Genomic DNA, 19819 nt, shown 5'->3' on the forward strand with positions numbered 1-19819 from the left:
ACAGTCGCATTTAAGATTTTAAAAAGTCAGAGTTCTGTGTCATAATGTAACAAATAATGAGATAAAAGTTATGAAGTCAGAATTCTGAATTAGATAAAATGTTGCAATAAACTTAAAAAAAAAATCTGTGGTAGAAACAGCCTTCTATAAAATCCACTTTAGTCTAAATGGCACAATTAGTTATTTTCAGCCATATTTTCCCTCATTTTTATTCAGTGGTATTTATCAGTGTATGACAAGTTTGGTAAAAAAAAAAAAAGTGTTTTGTAAAAAAGGAAATGTCCCCTATAATAAGCTCCATTATAATTACAAGGTAGATTATCAATCATTGAAAACGTACTTTTGTGCACAGTTCTTTAAAAATACAGTGCTATGACCTCTTAACACGTCTACCATATCAAACTATATGAGATTGTTTGACAAAACAGCTAAAACCTACCTTAAAATAGCATAAAAAAGCATGATTTCTTCTGCAAACGCTTTTTAATGTTATTTAACAATATTAGTTAGGTTTAGGAAAAGTTGTACAATAAGTTTTGCTTAGGTTTAGGATATATATACATTTGTTCCATCCCATAAAGCATTAACCTTTAAGCACTTGTTCTGCTGGGATTCATGCATGAATTAACATAATAAAATGCTGCTACCTGGGTTAGATTTACTATTGGGCTTGAGTTGGACACAGCCCTTGCCTTTACCTGTTTAAAGTTTATTTTCAAGAAAGAGCTATAAATGGGCCAGCTGAGAACAATAGCCTCCAACTGTGAGCTTCCAAGGCCATAATCAATCTAATCTATCAATCGAGTTTGGGTGCAAACCAGGCAATCCCACCAAAAGTGAAAGCACCCTAAACGAATAAACATTTTTAACAAAACAGTGACTTGTCACCACCTACTACCAGTTTTAACTCTATATTTATAAGAAGCATATTCGTTTTTTGTCAAATTTTGTCTATAACAAAGTCCTCACAAACAGGAAGATGCTATTTTTTTCCACATTGTGACTCGTGGAATACATTGAATATCATGAGAAAACAGGCTTGTTTTTTTTCTACTGCGAGCTTATAGGATGTGTTAAATTAGGCATTTAATTTACAAAGATTGGGAAAAGGGTTTCAGACACTTCCTCCTACCGTTTCTGTTTGTTGTCATAGCGCTACAAAAACTGACAGTTGGAAGTAGGGCTGTGCGATTTTGGGAAAATATCTAATTGCGTTTTCTGTTTTTTTGACGATTGCAATTTAAATTGCAGTTTAATTTTGTAGTCAATCAGGTCAATAATCTGTTAGCTGTAGCAACAATTCTGCGACAGCTCCTAAAAATGACCTGTTTTAGTTTGGTGTCTCTGACTTTAAAACCAAAATATTCCCATATTACCAATATCATGTTTTTCTTTGACATTAATTTGTCTATTAATGCTTCTGAAGCAGCAGATGCCATTATCCCAGGAGGAAAACTATTTTTATTTCGTAATGACATGCACCGATGAATTGTTCACCACAAAACTAGCAATGTGAGCTCACAAAATCAAAATTTGTTTTGATTTCATGTGTACTTTAAAAAAAACAGTTCATATGTCTACAATAACCCTTTAACCACCCTACCAAGAAAAAAAATGCTTGGATTAATGTTAATTCCTAAAATATCAACCTCTACCAAACAATAGATATGTCGGTGTATGGTCGAAGTACCAAAAGTATTACATATACAATGAAAAATCTGAAAATATGAATTAAAGAACCAATTTATTAAAACAAAAATTCAAAATAAAACATTTTGAATACTAAATCATCTTTATTTTTTTGAAGTATGGCATAAAATATTTCAGGTTCACATTTAACATGCTTTCTGTTTTTCTTTTTTTTATACAAATAAACCTAAATCAAATATATTAGTGCAACAGGATTATGTTTGTAGATTTTTTTTTTTTATAAACCAACAATGTTGTGTAGTAAACCATTATTTAAAACAGTCATTCTTTAAATGACTTAAAACAGTCAAAATATGGTCAAACATTTGGTAGAGTGGGCAGTCAAAGGGTTAAAAAGGATGGAATATCTTAATATAAATTAGTTAATATTTATTTGGTTTGAAATAACAGTCGTGCCATATGTTTAGTGCCCAAGTTAAAAAACCCTCCAGCACCTAAGGTCCTGCCATTAAAATAAAATACAGCAAACACTCTTCTTAATGTGTCTCACTGTACAATTCACTTCAAAACTATCACAAAGTGCACAAAAAAGCAATGTAATTTCATTTTTGCTAAAATTGTCGCCACAGGCACGTATTATTTGTGAACTTAGGTTGTATTTTTCTCAATAACCACCACCTCAGTGACAGTTATTTTATTTCTGTGCTGTTAATAAGTATTGCACTTTTTTCCCCTCTCGTCTGCCACATTGTAGGTTTGAGCTGAAATACTGTTTTATTTTGCTGACACTCAGACTTAAATTGTTTTTTCAATTACGAGAGGGCTGTGTTCACAGGCGGCTGGCATTAAGAAAAAAAAATGATGGTTGAAGGAGTGCGCGGCAGAACATAAATAATATCTTAAGTGATAGCAGAGCTTGTTTGTGAAGTTCTCTGGGGATTGCTTCTCCGAACTGCATTAAAAAAGGTGAAAATAGTGCGAGATGAAGACTGTTGTAGATTTTTTTAAGTGCCGTTATCAAGCAGAGTGTGTTTTTAAGCCTCATCAGCATGCAGACGACATACCTTGTGCTAGTTATTTGCACACAAGACATTTCATTACGGTATTTGGCAGAAGTGGTGAAGTCACCCATGAGGTTTATTGTGATGTGCATCTCAGTATTAATGGCGATCTCTGGTACGTGCAGATATTCAAAACTGCCGTGGGCTGGCAATAGATTGGCTCTCGAGGAACATGTATTGGCTGAGCTCTGAGAACGAGGAGACGCAGATCAATGTTGCCCGACTAGACGGATCTCTGAAAACCTCAGTCATCCACGGGATTGATAAACCAAAGTGTCTGACTGTGCATCCAGCCAAAGGGTAAGCAGCCCGCATGGACAGTCTGTGAGATTAAATGTGATTTGTGTTTGGGTCTTTCATAGCTATTGATTAATCATCTGATCCTGGATTTTCAATCAATGCACAGTTATTATTGATCAAAGCAATTACCAGTGCAGTGTAAATATTATATTATATTATATTATATTATATTATATTATATTATATTATATTATATTATATTATATTATATTATATTATATTATATTATATTATATTATATTATATTATATTATATTATATTATATTATATTATATTATATTATATTATATTATATTATATTATATTATATTATATTATATTTTATTATATCATATTAAATAATGTTTATTATATTATATTATATCATATTATATTATGTTTATTATGTTTATATTATATTATATTATATTATATTATATTATATTATATTATATTATATTATATTATATTATATTATATTATATTATATTATGTTTATTACATTATGTTTTATATTTTATTTTATTATATTATATTAAATAATGTTGATTATATTATATTATATTATATTATATTATATTATATTATATTATATTATATTATATTATATTATATTATATTATATTATATTATATTATATTATATTATATTATATTATATTAAATAATGTTTATTATATTATATTATATTATATTATATCATATTATATTATGTTTATTATGTTTATATTATATTATATTATATTATATTATATTATATTATATTATATTATGTTTATTACATTATGTTTTATATTTTATTTTATTTTATTATATTATATTAAATAATGTTGATTATATTATATTATATTATGTTTATTATATTATGTTTTATTATATTATATTTTATTATATTATATTATATTATATTATATTATATTATATTATATTATATTATATTATATTATATTATATTATATTATATTATATTATATTATAATAAATAATGTTTATTATATTATATTAAATAATGTTTATTATATTATATTATATTATATTATATTATATTATATTATATTATATTATATTATATTATATTATATTATATTATATTATATTATATTATATTATATTATATTATATTATATTATATTAAATAATGTTTATTATATTATATTATATTATATTATATTATATTATATTATATTATATTATATTATATTATATTATATTATATCATATTATATTATGTTTATTATGTTTATATTATATTATATTATATTATATTATATTATATTATATTATATTATTTTATATTATATTATATTATATTATATTATATTATATTATATTATATTATATTATATTATATTATATTATATTATATTATATTATATTATCAATACATTTGTTCGTTTTTTTGTGTTTTTTCATAATTAATTAAATATTTATTATATTATATTATATTTTATTATCCTTTACTTCTGTGTTAGCTTTTTGTTTTCTTTCACAATTTATTAAATATATAGTTTCCTTCTCTTATTTATTTGTTACATTTATATTGTCCAGTTAACCCTAAATACAAACCAGCAAATGTGTATATATGCATCTTCTAAATCTGACTTTGTGTTTTATGATCTAGAAAAATCTACTGGACTGATGGTAATACAATAAATGTAGCCAACATGGATGGAAGTAACAGGAAGGTTCTTCATCAGAACCAGAAAGATCCAGTTGGTATGTTTGATTTCAATACATGTATAATATTTCACTATCATTGCATTTTTATTGTCAATAACGGTTTAAAAAGCCAGTAATATAAAATGTATTGCACTAAAAAGACACATTGATGGTAAACTTCATTCCCAGAACCATCAATGCCAAAAATGACCTTATTTTTTTGTATTGATAGTGATTTACAGATGATTGAAATATATTTGACTTAAAGTGCAGATAATTGTGCTTTCCTGCTGTACCTAATTATAATTACAAGGACAATGTTATTTTTATGAAGCATGTTTTCTTGCATATTGACTTTTTTTATAAGCTTCAAAGTGCCATTTTGCATGGTATACATTATTTGTACTTACAAAGAAAAATAAAAATCTTTTCAAACCATTTACTCAAAATGACCACAAAATCCATTTCAGTCCACAGTGTAACTGACCTCAAGTATGGCTATTTGTCCTTGTGAAAAAAAGCCCTGTTATACAGTACAGCAATTCCTCTAAATTAATTTTAAATATAACCATTGCGAACTTGAACTTAAGTCAACTGTCTCTATAAACTCCTGCTGGAATAAGTTTATAGGAAGTTTCATATATATTAAATTTCATGCCCACATCCTTACAAAGTCAAGACCCTGAGAAAATTACGTTTTAACAGATTGCTTTGCAGAGTTTGTGCAGTAAATTGCTTTAATAAGAAAATCTCCCCAGCCTCTTGATTTCATCAGTCTGTTTCTGAAAAATGTTTATTTTTTAATGCACAGCAAAATAATAGTTTTTTGGGGAGTAAAGAATATTACTCAATTCCTCTCCTCCACCTTAAATATGATTCATCAATACCTATGCGTTCATTGATTGTCAAAGCTCATGCTACTTTTTCGTCTTGGATGAGATGTCTAAGAGTTAAAAGTCTTGTCTATTGTTGTTTGGAGTATATCATGCACTCGCCTCGCTCAGTCAAAGCTGTCCTGACTCTCGATTGAAATATCCTTCACTTGTCACAATCAATTTTCCATCTCTGTCAAACTCTCACCATTTCCACTTTTGAATCAGGTTTCAGACAGACATGGATTTTATTGAAGTGATTTAAAGTGTCACAAAGCGGTTGCAACTGTATATCCAGCCATATATATATATATAATAAAACACTTCAAACGCACACTAGTATGCATTTACTGTAGAACATATGCAAAGTAATAACCAGAACTCTAAATAACAATTTCTAAAAGGCTTCTCATTTCCCCCTGTAGGACTTTCGATTGACTTTCCAGCTGGGAAAATGTATTGGATCAGTTCTGCTAATGGCACTATCAACAGGTGCAATCTGGATGGCAGTGGCTTTGAGGTCATTGAAGGCATGAAGAGGGACTTAACTAAAGCCACGGCTCTAGCAGTCATGGGTAAGTGATGTAGTGTCTGATTGTCTCCACATTAGTCAGTCTTATGTCAAAGATTAACCTCAGTTAAGCGTTCGGAAATGGTTGCTTAATGCATGTGTTGATTCAGTGGCTGCTATTTTTATCTGCAGGTTTATTTCTACTCAATTACTGTTTGTTTGTCTATTTGGTGAGTTCTTTATTAAATTATTGGACTGTGTTGCTGTGGTAACAAATAAGTCCAAATCAAAAGTGGTTGAAGAATGTGTAAATTAGTCTCGCATGGCCTGCCCACAAACCATCTGACTGGTTAGCGCCTGGCTGCCTTCTTTTATTTGTAATTTTCTTTTTTTTGGTGGCAGTGGTTGTGGGGGTTGCTAACGGGGGTGATTATATAGTGATTATAAGGTACCAGGCTGCAGCAATTAGTGTGTTTCTTGGGAATAACTGGATTTGTCAAGGTTTGGAATTTTGCTAAGATGTTTTGTTTAAGGCACTTGGTAGCAATTGAACTAATTGCCATTCATTAATTGGGTCTTATTGTAGCAACACAGGCTTGTTATGAAAACTTACTCCTGTAAACATTGCTAGAGGTCGACTTTAAAATGAATGCTACGAGGGGGTACAACGGCTTCTGTTTCTTTTCACGCTATTGGTGATCGCTTACCTCCGTGTGGATGGCTTTTCCATTGTTACCAGTTTGCACAGTAGCTCACCGCATACGTTGGCAGACTTGATACGCAGAGAGGAGTTGACCATGACCACGGGGTTTGAGAGGGTTCCAGAAAGCAGGGAAAACATTAACAAAAGGCAAACGATAAAATAAACAAGTAAATAACAGGGTGAGAATGTGGTAAAATCTGAAAATGTGGCAAAAAAAAAAAACAGGCAGCCGCGAGGGCTTTTCTTTTTCTGGATTGCTTTTGAAAACACTGTCGGTTGGGTTTAGGGAAGGTGGTGATCATGTCAATCAGTGCTTTTGAAAACACTATCGGTTGGGTTTAGAGAAGGGGATAGGTGGGGGTTTCAGGCAGTTACTCAGTCAGTCAGTCAGTCAGTCAGTCAGTCGACAGCGGCCTCTGGTGGATATACATGAGAACAGCAAACACAAATGGCACTCACGAGAGAAATTTGAGATCTGAAAAAGTGTACAGTGACCTTTAGTGAATTTGCGAAAACAAAAACTGCAAAAAAACGTATCTCCTGGGACATATTTCAAGATCGCCAGAAAAGTATGTAGGGGTACGTATCAATAATGAGCCTGGGTTGTATTGTAGGTGCCTTTGCCTACTGTGTGCTTATATTCTTGTTGTATGCCAAAGCACTTTTGTGTTTGGCCAGGTTGGATAGCATTAAGTTACATTTACACAGATGCTTTTGTCCACAGTGACTTACAATTGAGGGGGCATTCAACTATTCAATATTAGAAAAAGAGGCAATATACATAATAAGCCCTAATTATGCAAAGAAACTGTTTATGCTCAGATAATTTATTGCTAGAGTTAGAAGAGAGTTTTGTTTTACAGTTGGTTTGTCAAGCCCACTCACCTGTGTGAAGCTCACTTTATAAGTGCACAATGCTTTTTATATGTTGAGTGATTGCAAGAAAGTGTCTGGTGCAAATGTGCAAAACTGTCGCAAGTGTTGGATAAAATTAGAGAGATGACTGAGTGTGCTTTAAATGGGTGGTTTGACAAGCCCGCTCACTTGTGTAAGGCACACTCAGAATTACATAATGTTTTTAAGTTGTTGTGTGGTGTGGTGGGGGAATTGTGGAAGGGTCCTTGTTTTGTTCACATGGGTTCAGGTGATTCTGGAAGTGATGGGTTTTTCGTTGTCAATTTGATTAATAATAGTAAATCAGCAGTTCATGTAGTACTGGGAAGATCATTCCACCATCGAACATTGAATGAAAAGGTTTTGGAAAGTGACTTAGGAATAGATTTAGTGATATGGGTAGATTTAAGAATGAGTTGAAGGAATAGTTTACCCATAAATATATTTTTTCCCCTTTTTTTTTTTTTTGAAAAAAAAAATAGTCCAGGAGATTCTCTATTAACTGAATGTAAACCATTTAAATTGTCAAAAATCCATATTCCACAGTGGTTTCAGGCAGGATAAGCAACTGGTCTGTATTTATTAATGTTTTTTTTTTTTGTTTGGTTGTTTTTTGTTTAATGATTATTTAAACATGATTCATTTTTATGTTTGCATTCATTTTAAATGCACATTACTCACATTTATTTTCAGATAAAAATAAATCATTTAGATTTCAATATATAGTAATTGATGATACTAATATTTTTTTTGGATACCAGGATTGTATAATTGACCTGGGACCTGTTTTAACTGTTTGTCAAAATGGTCAGTACTTCATCAGAATGAATTAAACAGATAGTTCTCCCCCCAAAATGTAATCATGCTATTGATTCACCATTAAGTTGTATTGATTGATTGACTGATTGATTGTGTTTACAACAGAATTCTCTTAGTGTAACCTAAGGATGCTGACAACAGAGGTGAGGATCCACGTGCACTTCTTTTAATAATAAGAATAGTTAGACAGGCAATGGTCAAAACGGAAGTGAAAAGGAAGCATAAAGGTAATCCAAAATACGTGGTCAGAATAGAGGCTAAAGGACAGGTCTAGGCAGAAAAGAATCAAAACGGTTAAACAAAGCAAGGAACGAAACACAGCAAGGCAAACAAGGTAAAACGCTTAGCAATGTTACACAGCGTAAAACAAGACTCAGCAGTGTCTGCGTATGTGTGTGCTGGTCCATGTAATCAGTCTTGAGTAACTCCCAGCTGTGTTTGAGTAATCAATGAAGAACCGGAACAGGTGTGTGTGTGTGGTGCTTGAAGGTAGTTGTAGTTCACATAGTGGCAAAATTGTAGTCAGAGTGAAAGTGGTTTTCCAGCAATCTATACGGGTTAGATCGCTAGTGATTGTGACACTTAGTTTGATATCATTGTGATTCAACCACTGATTGAATATGATTTTTTTTTTTTCAGTTACTTTTCCAAAGATAACTGAAGGTCTCAGGGACATGAGGGGGAGTAATTAATGAGGAAAAAATTTGCGTGATTTATCCCTTTAAATTGAGCTCTTTTTATGCTGATAGTCTTGGAAGTTTGAATCTACAGTTGGACTGCTTGAGAAGGGTAATGATAGATACATTCAAGACATTTTGTCAAAATAGCTTTGCCAATTTCCATTTAGCCCTAGGAAGCACATGATGGAATGAGAATAAAGAGCAAATTTGGTTGCCTGAGGACTGTAAACATACATTTCAGTGATGGAGTCGTGAAGAGGTTTGATTGATTTAGCTTTATATAGAACCAAGATAATAAAGGCTGCCTTGGAAGATATCCATTTGATTCAACACAATCTTTAAACACACATTTTATGCTTACTGTATGACTCAAATGACAGCTTTTACCATAGGCCAGACGCTGTAATTCTAGGGATTATAGAAAATTTAGTCATGCTGGCAGCATCAGAAAAGCAGAGAGTTGCACAACATTTTTTAGCCATAAAGAAATGAAAGCAGAAAAGCTTGTAAATGGGCATTTTCACTTTTTAATTTATTTTTTGCTTGTATTATGTACTGCCTAAATGTATTACACTGTGTTTTAGATTACATCTGACATGTTTTCTCATATTACTCTCTACCTGTCTTTGTAGGTAGAAGCTTATGCCCCCAAATTATTCATTAGCGTGTATTTATTTCCCTAAACCCCAGTTTTAACTGATTACACTGCCTCGATGCTACAAAGGTATTAATCTTGGGAAAACCACTATAGTCACGTTCTATTTTAGAGCAGCTATGATGAGCTGAAAAACAAATGCAATTTGTAGGAAGTGGTGACACACTCTTTTAATTAAACAAAGTTTGAGTCATTATTAAATTGGGAGCAGAATGCACGGCTGCCATGAAGACTAATGGGTTACTTTCAAAGAAGTAGCACGGTACAGCAAAACAGCAAAATGATGCATTCAGTAGGCGCTATCTATCACAATTAATAGCCCTTTGTATCGTAGAGGAAATGCCTTCCATTACTTCTGCAGAAACCTATGGTCTGTAAAGTGGACAGTTGTTTCTTATTTATAGTGTGACAAACTGCCAGAAATGTGTTTTTGTGCATGATTTCATTTTTTTAAGTATTATCATTGTTTCAAAACTGAACACACTTGCTGTCTGCTAGTTACACAGTAGTAAGTCAAATGCTTCCACATGGAACAAAAGAAAAAAACAGAAATCAGTCAATAGGTAGATTGTTTTCTTGACGTACAAATATGGATGACAAATTTGACTTTTATCCTCCCTTAAATCAAATCCAATTTTAATCAATCAATCAATCAATCAATCAATCAATCAATCAATCAATCAATCAAGCCATTAAGCAGTCAGTTACATCCCTTTTCATGAAAATCTTTGATATTTATATTTATTTTAAGATCTGAGATTTGTTGCTGCTTCCAGTAGTATGGCAATAAATGTCAAATATAATGGTGTTCAAACTCACATTGGTAGCATTTAACAATATATAAAGCACATAATCAGTACCTGAGGCAATAATTACCATGGTAGTATATGCTGTTATTTTGAAACAGTTAAGAAAAGAGAAGCAGTTTCTAAAATAGTAATATTTTTATATAAAGGTCAGAAAGTAAAATGAGTAACAAACGTTGCAGGTTATTTCAGAAGATGCGAGTGATGACTAATACAATAAAATATAGCAAAACAAATCTAAACGTCTTTGCACACTGAAGTATGAAATGTTTGTATGCGTTTTTTTCGTAATCATATGCGAAAAATTCATCACATAAACAAACCTTGCACACAGATTCTGATGTATATTAATCAATCCATTAAAAAAAAAAAAACATTTCGGAGTCAGCTTAATCAGTGATACGTTCTCCTCTCTTCTCCAAAGTAGAAACAGAAAGAGGAATAGGCTGCGTATTGTGTTCATCCAATAGATAGAAAGGAGAGTTCCGCTCATTATCAAAAAGCTGCGCTGGAAGTTTATTTCAGGAAATCAGTGGAATTTTTATAAATGTTTTGTGATACTTCACACATTCACGTACGTAAACAAATCCTGAACAGAGACTGGCATATTATATGACATTATAATAGATGACGTATCGAAGCAACAGACCGAAAGCGAACCATGCTTTCTATTATAATGTCTATGGGCAGTACATCAAGTGTATGGAGAGACACACACACACAGACACATACTCACCAATCAGCAGCAGGGGAGATGTGCGCCGGTCACTAAATTCAGTATTTAGGGGTTATCAGCTGTCCGCCACATTGTCTTTATTTTATGCACTGTGTTTTTCATAAAGTTATCTGTAGCTCAAATGACGGCATTCTGTATTTAGCTTTTTGCTTGTACGGTGGCTCTGAACGGTCAAAACTCCTCTCAATTTGCTTTTTCGGATGCAAAAAGTGGAAAAAAAATCCCAGTTGGATTTTTATTTTATTTATTTTTTACGATGGACGAAAGTTACGGAGAATTTATTTTTTAACGTGCAAAATTTACAGACAGAAATTTTGGATTCAGTGTGCAATCACCACCAAAGATCGCCATGCAATAGAAGAGCGATGTATGCTTCCCTGTTCTTGGCTAACAAATAAAACTAATAAAAAAGATTCACCTCTTACTTGGGCTATCTAAACATTAAGTTACACACTGTAATGTTATTATGTAATTCATAAGACATCTTCACTATCCACCTTACCCTTCTGAGTAAAATTTAAACATTGTTGAATATGGAGCATGAGTTATCATTTCACAACAGTAACAACAAAGGCAAGGCAAGTTTATTTATATAGCACCTTTCATACACAATGTTAAATCAAAGTGCTTTACATAAACACGAATAAAAGACACAAGAAAATAAAATGATTAAAATAATTAAAATTATTAAAAACAGACAAAAACAGATTTATAAAAGAATGAAAAAGAAAAGAAAGACACAATAGTCCGATCTGTCGTACGTAGCACAGTGCTCATCCGGTACAGCTAAACTGATGTGTTTTAACAAACCAAAAAGACAACAAAATTGATAAGAAATGGTCAAGTAGGCACATACGAATTTAGGCCATATGTATATTAAACAAAGCAAATCAGAATCATTTTATTGCCAAGTGTGTTCACACACACAAGGAATTTGTTTTGGCTACAGAAGCTTCCAGTGTACAAGTGACAAGTGACAACACAAAATAAATATGAAAAAATAAAATAAAAATAAAAATGATAAACATTAAACAGATGCGGTTAGTCAAGAAACTTGGATGTTGAGTTGTATGTACAGATTGTTATAAATATACAGGTTATAAGGTGCTGTGTACAAGTGCGAATGTAGAAAGTATTGCATTGTATATTGATATAAGGTGCTGTGTACCTTATATCAAAACCAACATCATGTTAGCAAAATTAGACAAAAAATTAGATCAAAGGAGAGCACTCCCTCTGACACTTCTCAGAATTCTTTAACAAATAAATGTAAATACCAGCCTGATCTCACGAGGAAACATAACTATTTTAGGTTTTGTTAGTTTAGTGGCTAATTTGTGATTCATAAGAGTTCTGTCATATGAAAATCTACGATTTGTAAAAGTAGGCATGGCACCAAACCCATCCCCTAAACCCAACCATCATTAGGGGATGAGCAAATTGTATTAAATTGTATGAATGAGATCGTACAAATTCAAATGAATTAGTCACTAAATCAAAAACTTTTTTTGTTTTGCCGTGAGATAGCATTAAAAATGAGTTACCTGTAGTGGTGCCTGTATGATTTTCATCTGCTATGCCCACAATGTTGCATATGTAATTGCAAGCTTGTAATAGTGTTATCATTACATTTTAAATAGTTTTTTGATTGTTACAGTTTCTAGTTTAAATAGGGCTCATATAAGGAAACAAAACCATAGTAATCAAACAACGACCAAAGTCGTTAAGCCTATTTATTTATTAACACAAACTACTCACAAAAACAATCCAAACACAATGAGATGAGGAGATTGAGACTCCTCACGCTCCAAAACTAAAGTCCAAAAATTAAATATAAGGAAGAACATAGCGACATAGCTGTTGGAGACTTGTTGGTGGAAAATGGTTGGCGAAATGCCAAGACCACGGGTCAAATTGAGTGAGTGTGAGATCGAGAAAGAGAAAGAAAGATCAAGTATCCACTTTCTACCACTTTATAGCCTCACATCCTCAGCTCAACCAATAGAAAACTGCAAAACAAGACATAATAATTTCAGCATGAAAGTTTTAGAACTCGCCAGACGCCAAACGTAACATTGATAATGCAAATATCTAACGAGACCCATCAGAGGGCAGCTATCCAATGCATGTAGGCATAAGCATATTCAAGACGAATAGAAAGAAAAGCTGATTTAAATGAACATGGCATTGTGACTGGTTCCAGAAAGACTGATTGAAGCATTTCAGAGAGAAACTGTGCATCTACTGGGATTAACAGTGAGTGATCAGGAAAAAAAATAAATGAATAAATAAATAAATATCCAATGATAAATGCTGTGTTGAGGTCAGATGAATATTACTAGACTAATGTAGCTAATAGACAGGCAACAGTAACTCAAATATCCACTTTTTACAACCAAGTAGAAGAATTTAACCATGAATAAAGTCTGTCCTGAAGGGAAATATAGGGGGTCCGTTACAACTAGCATGGATCAATTCTGCTATTTTTCATGCTGTATCACATCTCTGTAAAGGAAAGAGGATCTTAGAGCCTAAAGGGCCAGGGGCTGATTAGTTATGCACACAGGTGGGCGAATGATCTTGTAGACCCTTGAGTTGGTGTGTAAGTGGGTGGTGAGTGGAACTTCAGAATTCCATGTTTCCATCTTTTATGCTGAATACAAACCAGTGAAACGATCGTGTGGAAATTGTTTCCTTCTCTTAATGCCTTACAGTTGTACAGCATACTTACCTTACCATGCATATGCAGCTGATTATATAGTATCAAATATAATCACATCCTCAATGGGAATGCGAAAGGAAACAAGGCGATAAGATGAAAGAGTCTCAGTGTGATTGATGTTATCTTTGTGGTAAGTAAGCAGACTGGGTTCTGGTGTACTTCTTATGATAAGACTCCCATCCCCTCCAAGCACACAAAACGCTTCTTTCCTTTCACACACTGGCAGGCTGTGTTTTTATAATGCATACACCACATTTCCATGCAGGTTACCCACTGAGATCTGAAAGAATGGTATATATTAATATGCAGTATGAGGATCTCATCAGAGAACAGAGAGTCCGATTCAGCATAGAGAGGGGGGAAATTTGGAATATATTACTGTCCCTTTAGCCCATATGCAGTTCAACTCAAAAGTTTAAGTACACTTTATAATTCTTTCTTGGCTTATTGTTCACAATTTACAATAATGAGGCTGTGAATCTATAGAATGTACAGCACAAGTACAAAAAAGAAACATTATGTGCTGATCTGTATGCAATAACTGATTACATGAAATCTGGATTATGTAATCATTTATTCATTCATTCAATCGTTCATTGGTTCATTCATTCATTTTCCTTCAGCTTAGTCCCTTATATATCAGGGGTCACCATAGCGGAATGAACAGCCAACTATTCCGGCATATGTTTTACACAGCAAAAACCCTTTCAGCCCTAACCCAACACTGGGAAACACCCATACGCTAGCCCCTTTCACACATACAGACCTTTCCAGAAAATTAACAGCAATAATTTGATAATTCGATAATTTGCGGGAATGCTACTCTGCGTGAACACTGAAGGAAAATTACTGGAAAGAGTGCCTTCACATTAAGAATGCGCTGATGTGAGACGTCTAACTGCAGCCAATCAGAACATTCAGGCATTCACATCCAAATCCATGCTGTTAATGAAAATAAAAGCTTTTGAATATTTTTCCAGACACATTTAGCTGCTAGATGTTAGTCAGGTAATGTGTCTATGTTCCTTCTTAATGCCAACTGTGTAAAAGAAAATTGATAAAATGCTTATGATAAGCCGCCGTTTGTTTACCTTCAAGCTCTGCTTCAGTTGCTTGATGCGTGTGCATGTGAAGAAGTGCACATGCAGCGCCAGCACACACACATATTATGTACACCTTGACATGTGAAAGTGTTCCTAAATATGTTTTCATCGAAGTTGTTCACAATACTTATGCATCCACAGAATTTGTAATGCAGTCAAACGTGTAAACATTTAGCTGCGTTTTTCGCTTCTGCCTTTGGATGTGTTTGGGACAAAAGCAGCTGCATGAATGCTAAAGCTTTAAATAAAAGTGAAACCATCAACAAAAACTCAACCCCTTCTGTGTTTACAAATACAAACACAGCCATTTAGAGGTCATTTCTGGTTGATGATGTCAGAATTTACCGGTGTTTTAGAATAGATGTGTGAAAATTTGTATTATTTTTTTTAATAAACATTTCAGAACGTCCTTGCCTATGTGAACAGCGCTTTTTTTGGATTTACCGGTAAAGTCATTTCAGAAATTTTCTCAATATTTTCCGGAATCACTGTGTGAAAGGAGCTACTCACACACACTCATACACTACGGCCAATTTTGCTTACCCAATTCACTTCTAGCACATGCCTTTGGACTGTGAGGGAATCCGGAGCACCCGGAGGAAACCCACAATAACACAGGGAGAACATGAAAACGCCACACGGAAATGCAAACTGATCCAGCCGGGATTCGAACCAGCGACCTTCTTGCTGTGGGATGACAAGGTCTAACCACTGACAGTGCTAACCACCGTGACGCCCTGATCATGTAATCAGACTCTGCAAATCAATTACGTTTAAGTACTAGAACTAGATTGTATTGCAATGACTTTTTATTGACAATATGATTACCTCTGGAGAGACAGTGACTCAGTGGTTAGCACTGTCGCCTCACAGCAAGAAGGTCACTGGTTCGAGCCCCAGCTGGGTCAGGTGGCATTTCTGTGTATAGTTTGCATGTTCTCCCCATGTTTGCGTGGGTTTCCTCCAGGTACTCCGGTTTCCCCCACAGTCCAAAACATGCACTACAGGTGAATTGAATAAGCTAAATTTGGCTCTAGTGTAAATATGTGGATGCAAGAGTGTATACAGTAGGTGTTTTCCAGTAGCTGGAAGGGCATCCGCTGTGTAAAACATATGCTGAATAAGTTGGCAGTTCATTCCGCTGTGGTGACCCCTGATTAGTAAAGGGACTAAGCCGAAAAGATAATGAATGAATGATTACTTTTTATGATTTATAGTTGTTGAACACTATGCCTTCATTCCATAAATTGACATTTAGGAATGATAAATTCTAAAAATCTTGACATAAAAAAATAATCAAACCTGTTTTCACACTTACTAATATTTTGTTTATTTAATACAGGTATTCCCTTTTTTATCCAAACCCCTTTGGTCAAAACTATATACTTTATTTTAAAATGTTTCATTTCACCTATACTAACATGACATTTGATGTAAATAAATACAATTTAGATATTTTTTTATAGTGATTGGTGTGTTATTTTGACTATACACTTAATATATTATTTATTTTAATTTTATATTGTTTAATTTTTTTATTTTAATTTTTGTTTAATTATTAAACAAAATTATTGTTTTATTTTGTTTTGTTTTTATATGTTTGAGTAATTGTCAACATTAGATTGGGAAGCACACCATACATGCAATATAATATTTACTGGAGTTCATCTTGTTGATAACAAATATTGAATGTATTTACTTTCTTAATGTATTTTCAAATGAGTATAGACAATTTTGGTATAAATATGATCTTTTTTCCCCACATTTACCTCACATTACTTTACTTGTCTTCTTTAAAATTGTACTTAAATACTTTAAAATGACTAAAACGATTCAGGTTGAGGTTCTCTGAGAAAACCAGCAATTCTATTAAGCTGTGACTTCCGTGTGATGAATCTAGTTTGATAACTGGTCGATTTTTGATACGGCCAGCATAAAATCTTCAGTCTCTATCTCCCTCCCAGCAAATGCAACATAAATTAGGGGATTGGCCAAGGTTAACCTGTGTAACATGCTATCAGTTGATGTCCCCGTAAATTTACTTTGGTCCTGCCGTAAGGGAAATGGTTTACTATTTCAGCCACCTGGCAGGGTAAAATCAGCCACGCTGTAGCCTGTGTTGAGGGACAGGCCTTATCATTAGAGCGGGGTGTGTAGGAAAATACACTCTGCAGAGACAGATGATCAGAAGATCGATATGAGCGGCGATGGTTTGAAAGATGCAGCATCGTTATTAAGAAAAAAAAATCCAATGGCCGCCCTGCATCAAAGTCACATCCGTTATTAGACCGTGAAACCGTAATTGAAGAGCATGATGACCGAAGAAATGAAAGCAATTTTACTGACAGGATCCAGTCTCGCCACCTTCTCCTAGAAGAATCTTTAATGGGATGTGACCACTCAGGGAAGTGGCAAGCTGCTGTTTAGCGGGGTTGTGTGTCACCTCGAGACCCGTGCTGCTCTGTGATCAAACAGTTTAAGTGGACATTACATCTAGAGGCAATCACAGATGTCTCTCACCCTGGACAGGTAAAGATTAATATTGACTGCAGTGATGACCTATGCAAGCAATCTTGAATGTCAAATAGTCTTCTGGCTGCTCGGGGTAGGATGGCGTTTATACACAGCTGGCCTTATACTACAAAAAGCAAATATCGACTCGGGGACTCACTGTGGCCTAAATGACACTAGTATTTGTTTCTGGTTTATAGTGGAGGATTGAATGTCTTGTTAAATAATGTTTGTGCTTGTACTACAAGCTGACAAATGAAAGAGTTTAAATGGATCATGAACTGCCTTTTATTGTTTATTTTGTACCGTTCTCTGAGGTCCATTTATAATGTGTTTAAGGATTTTTGCATTGAGAAACATTAGCATTTAGAAACAACCTGTATTGAGAACACAGAATGTGAATAGATGTGGTGGATTATACACTCAGAAGAATATGCGCCCTCTCTGCATGATTGGCAAACATTTTGCATATTTAACCCTCTACCACACTGTGCTGCCATATGACAACATGATATTTATGTGGTAATTTCCCTGCCACTGTTTCTTTAAGATCAACATTCTTTTTTTTGTTGGAAAGAGAAGATGTTAATTTAGCCAATTATTTGCTTTAGTTAAGTCACATGACGTGTAGTGTTTTACTGTGGTGCTATTTCTGACTGGCATTCATTGTGAGCAGTTAAGTTATAACAATAATAAAATGAATGCTAGTGATATCATACACCCGACGCAATCAGGTGCAAGATGTGTTTGTCGCGACATGTTGCTATTTTCAGACCAGCGCAACAGTAATTCTCCCGTTTTGCACCAAGTTGTTTAAGTAGCAAATCCATTTGCGCCACTTTATGGACTCATGGGTGTGTTGTTGTTATAATACAATATTATATCTGTTTTCAATAATATTCAGCAAAAAGAATGGAATAAATAAAAGCTGTTGGATTAACAGTTGTTGGAAAGTATGTTTAAGGTGTCATTTATAGGTTCTGTGTTAAAGCTTATAATACTGCAACACTAATTAAATCAAAACAAGCAACATTTCAAACAACAAAATTATTCATTATAAGGAAATTTCTAAAATAGAAATTTCTAAGTTAGGTCCACTATTGGACATTGCTGCCATATGATGTCATATTACGTCATATTACATAAAGTACCTTAACCCCCCCCCCCCCCCCCCCCCCCTTTTTTTTTTTTTACAGCATTTCAAGTTGAGCCATTCTAAGAAAAGAAAAAGTCAAATATTTTTAACGATCTATCATAATGCGTGCAGTAAAATGTCCTCAACAATGTAAACTTCACACATCATTTATATATGAACACTGCTGTGAGGATAAAAATCACATAAACACTCTGTACATATCAAATGATGAACGTGATTAAAAAATGTTTTGTGTCACTTGTGTAAACATTATTATTATTATTATTATTAAACACTATAGTTTCTGTGTAGACCTGCGTTTGTTAGTCTTGTTATTAACCATCTACATGTGTGAATCAATGGGTGGAGCTAAACTGCAGGCATTGATCACAGTGGAGTCCAGTTCGACTTTGATACAAACTTGTTTTTACACTAAAAAGAAATCTTTGTTTAGCAACTCTTTTTTTTGTTTGTTTATTTGTTTTGTTGTTTAGTGTGGCTTTCTGCTGCTGTAGTGCATCTGCTTCAAGGTTGGATGTGTTGTTAATTCAGAGATTCTTTAGAGACCTCAGTTTAAAACAAAAAAACTATTGCTATTGAAGTTATTTAAAAGTTATACTCTATTTTTTTTATTTTCAGATCATTCTCTGAATGTCTAGAATGTGCTCATGGCCAGTCAGTCTGGCACAAACAAACCATGTCACGTTCAAAGTCCCATTAGTCACCTTTCTTCCCCCTCCTGATTCTTGGTTGCTAAGCTACTACAGTTTTGATAAACCAATCACAAAGCAACGTGGTATGTGGTCTTTTACAGAGAGCTGTGAATAACATGATTTTGTAGATTTTTTTTTTCTTCATTCATTGCCTTTCACTTCATTCAATCCTTCTTTACTTGAACAAATACAAATATGTGTTTCATTTTACGGTTGCACAGCTATGACTGTCTCCGGCTCTCCTGTATTCCTGCAGCAGACAGATATGGTCTAGGCTTGGAGCCAAGGACAATCTCTGCGGCCCTTTGTG

General features: G+C 33.4%; 1 protein-coding gene across 1 annotated transcript in view; it reads left to right on the forward strand.

Moving 5' to 3' along the window:
* lrp1bb (low density lipoprotein receptor-related protein 1Bb) overlaps positions 1-19819 on the forward strand; it is a 625723-nt gene that overhangs the window by 418069 nt on the left and 187835 nt on the right. The window contains exons 30-32 of the mRNA XM_056465638.1: positions 2837-3011; positions 4612-4706; positions 5947-6096. Coding sequence (XP_056321613.1) covers positions 2837-3011; positions 4612-4706; positions 5947-6096 — 420 coding nt within the window. The remainder of the gene's footprint in view (positions 1-2836; positions 3012-4611; positions 4707-5946; positions 6097-19819) is intronic.

This window comes from Danio aesculapii, chromosome 9 (assembly GCF_903798145.1).
Source record: "Danio aesculapii chromosome 9, fDanAes4.1, whole genome shotgun sequence".
In the NCBI taxonomy this organism is placed as follows: domain Eukaryota; kingdom Metazoa; phylum Chordata; class Actinopteri; order Cypriniformes; family Danionidae; genus Danio; species Danio aesculapii.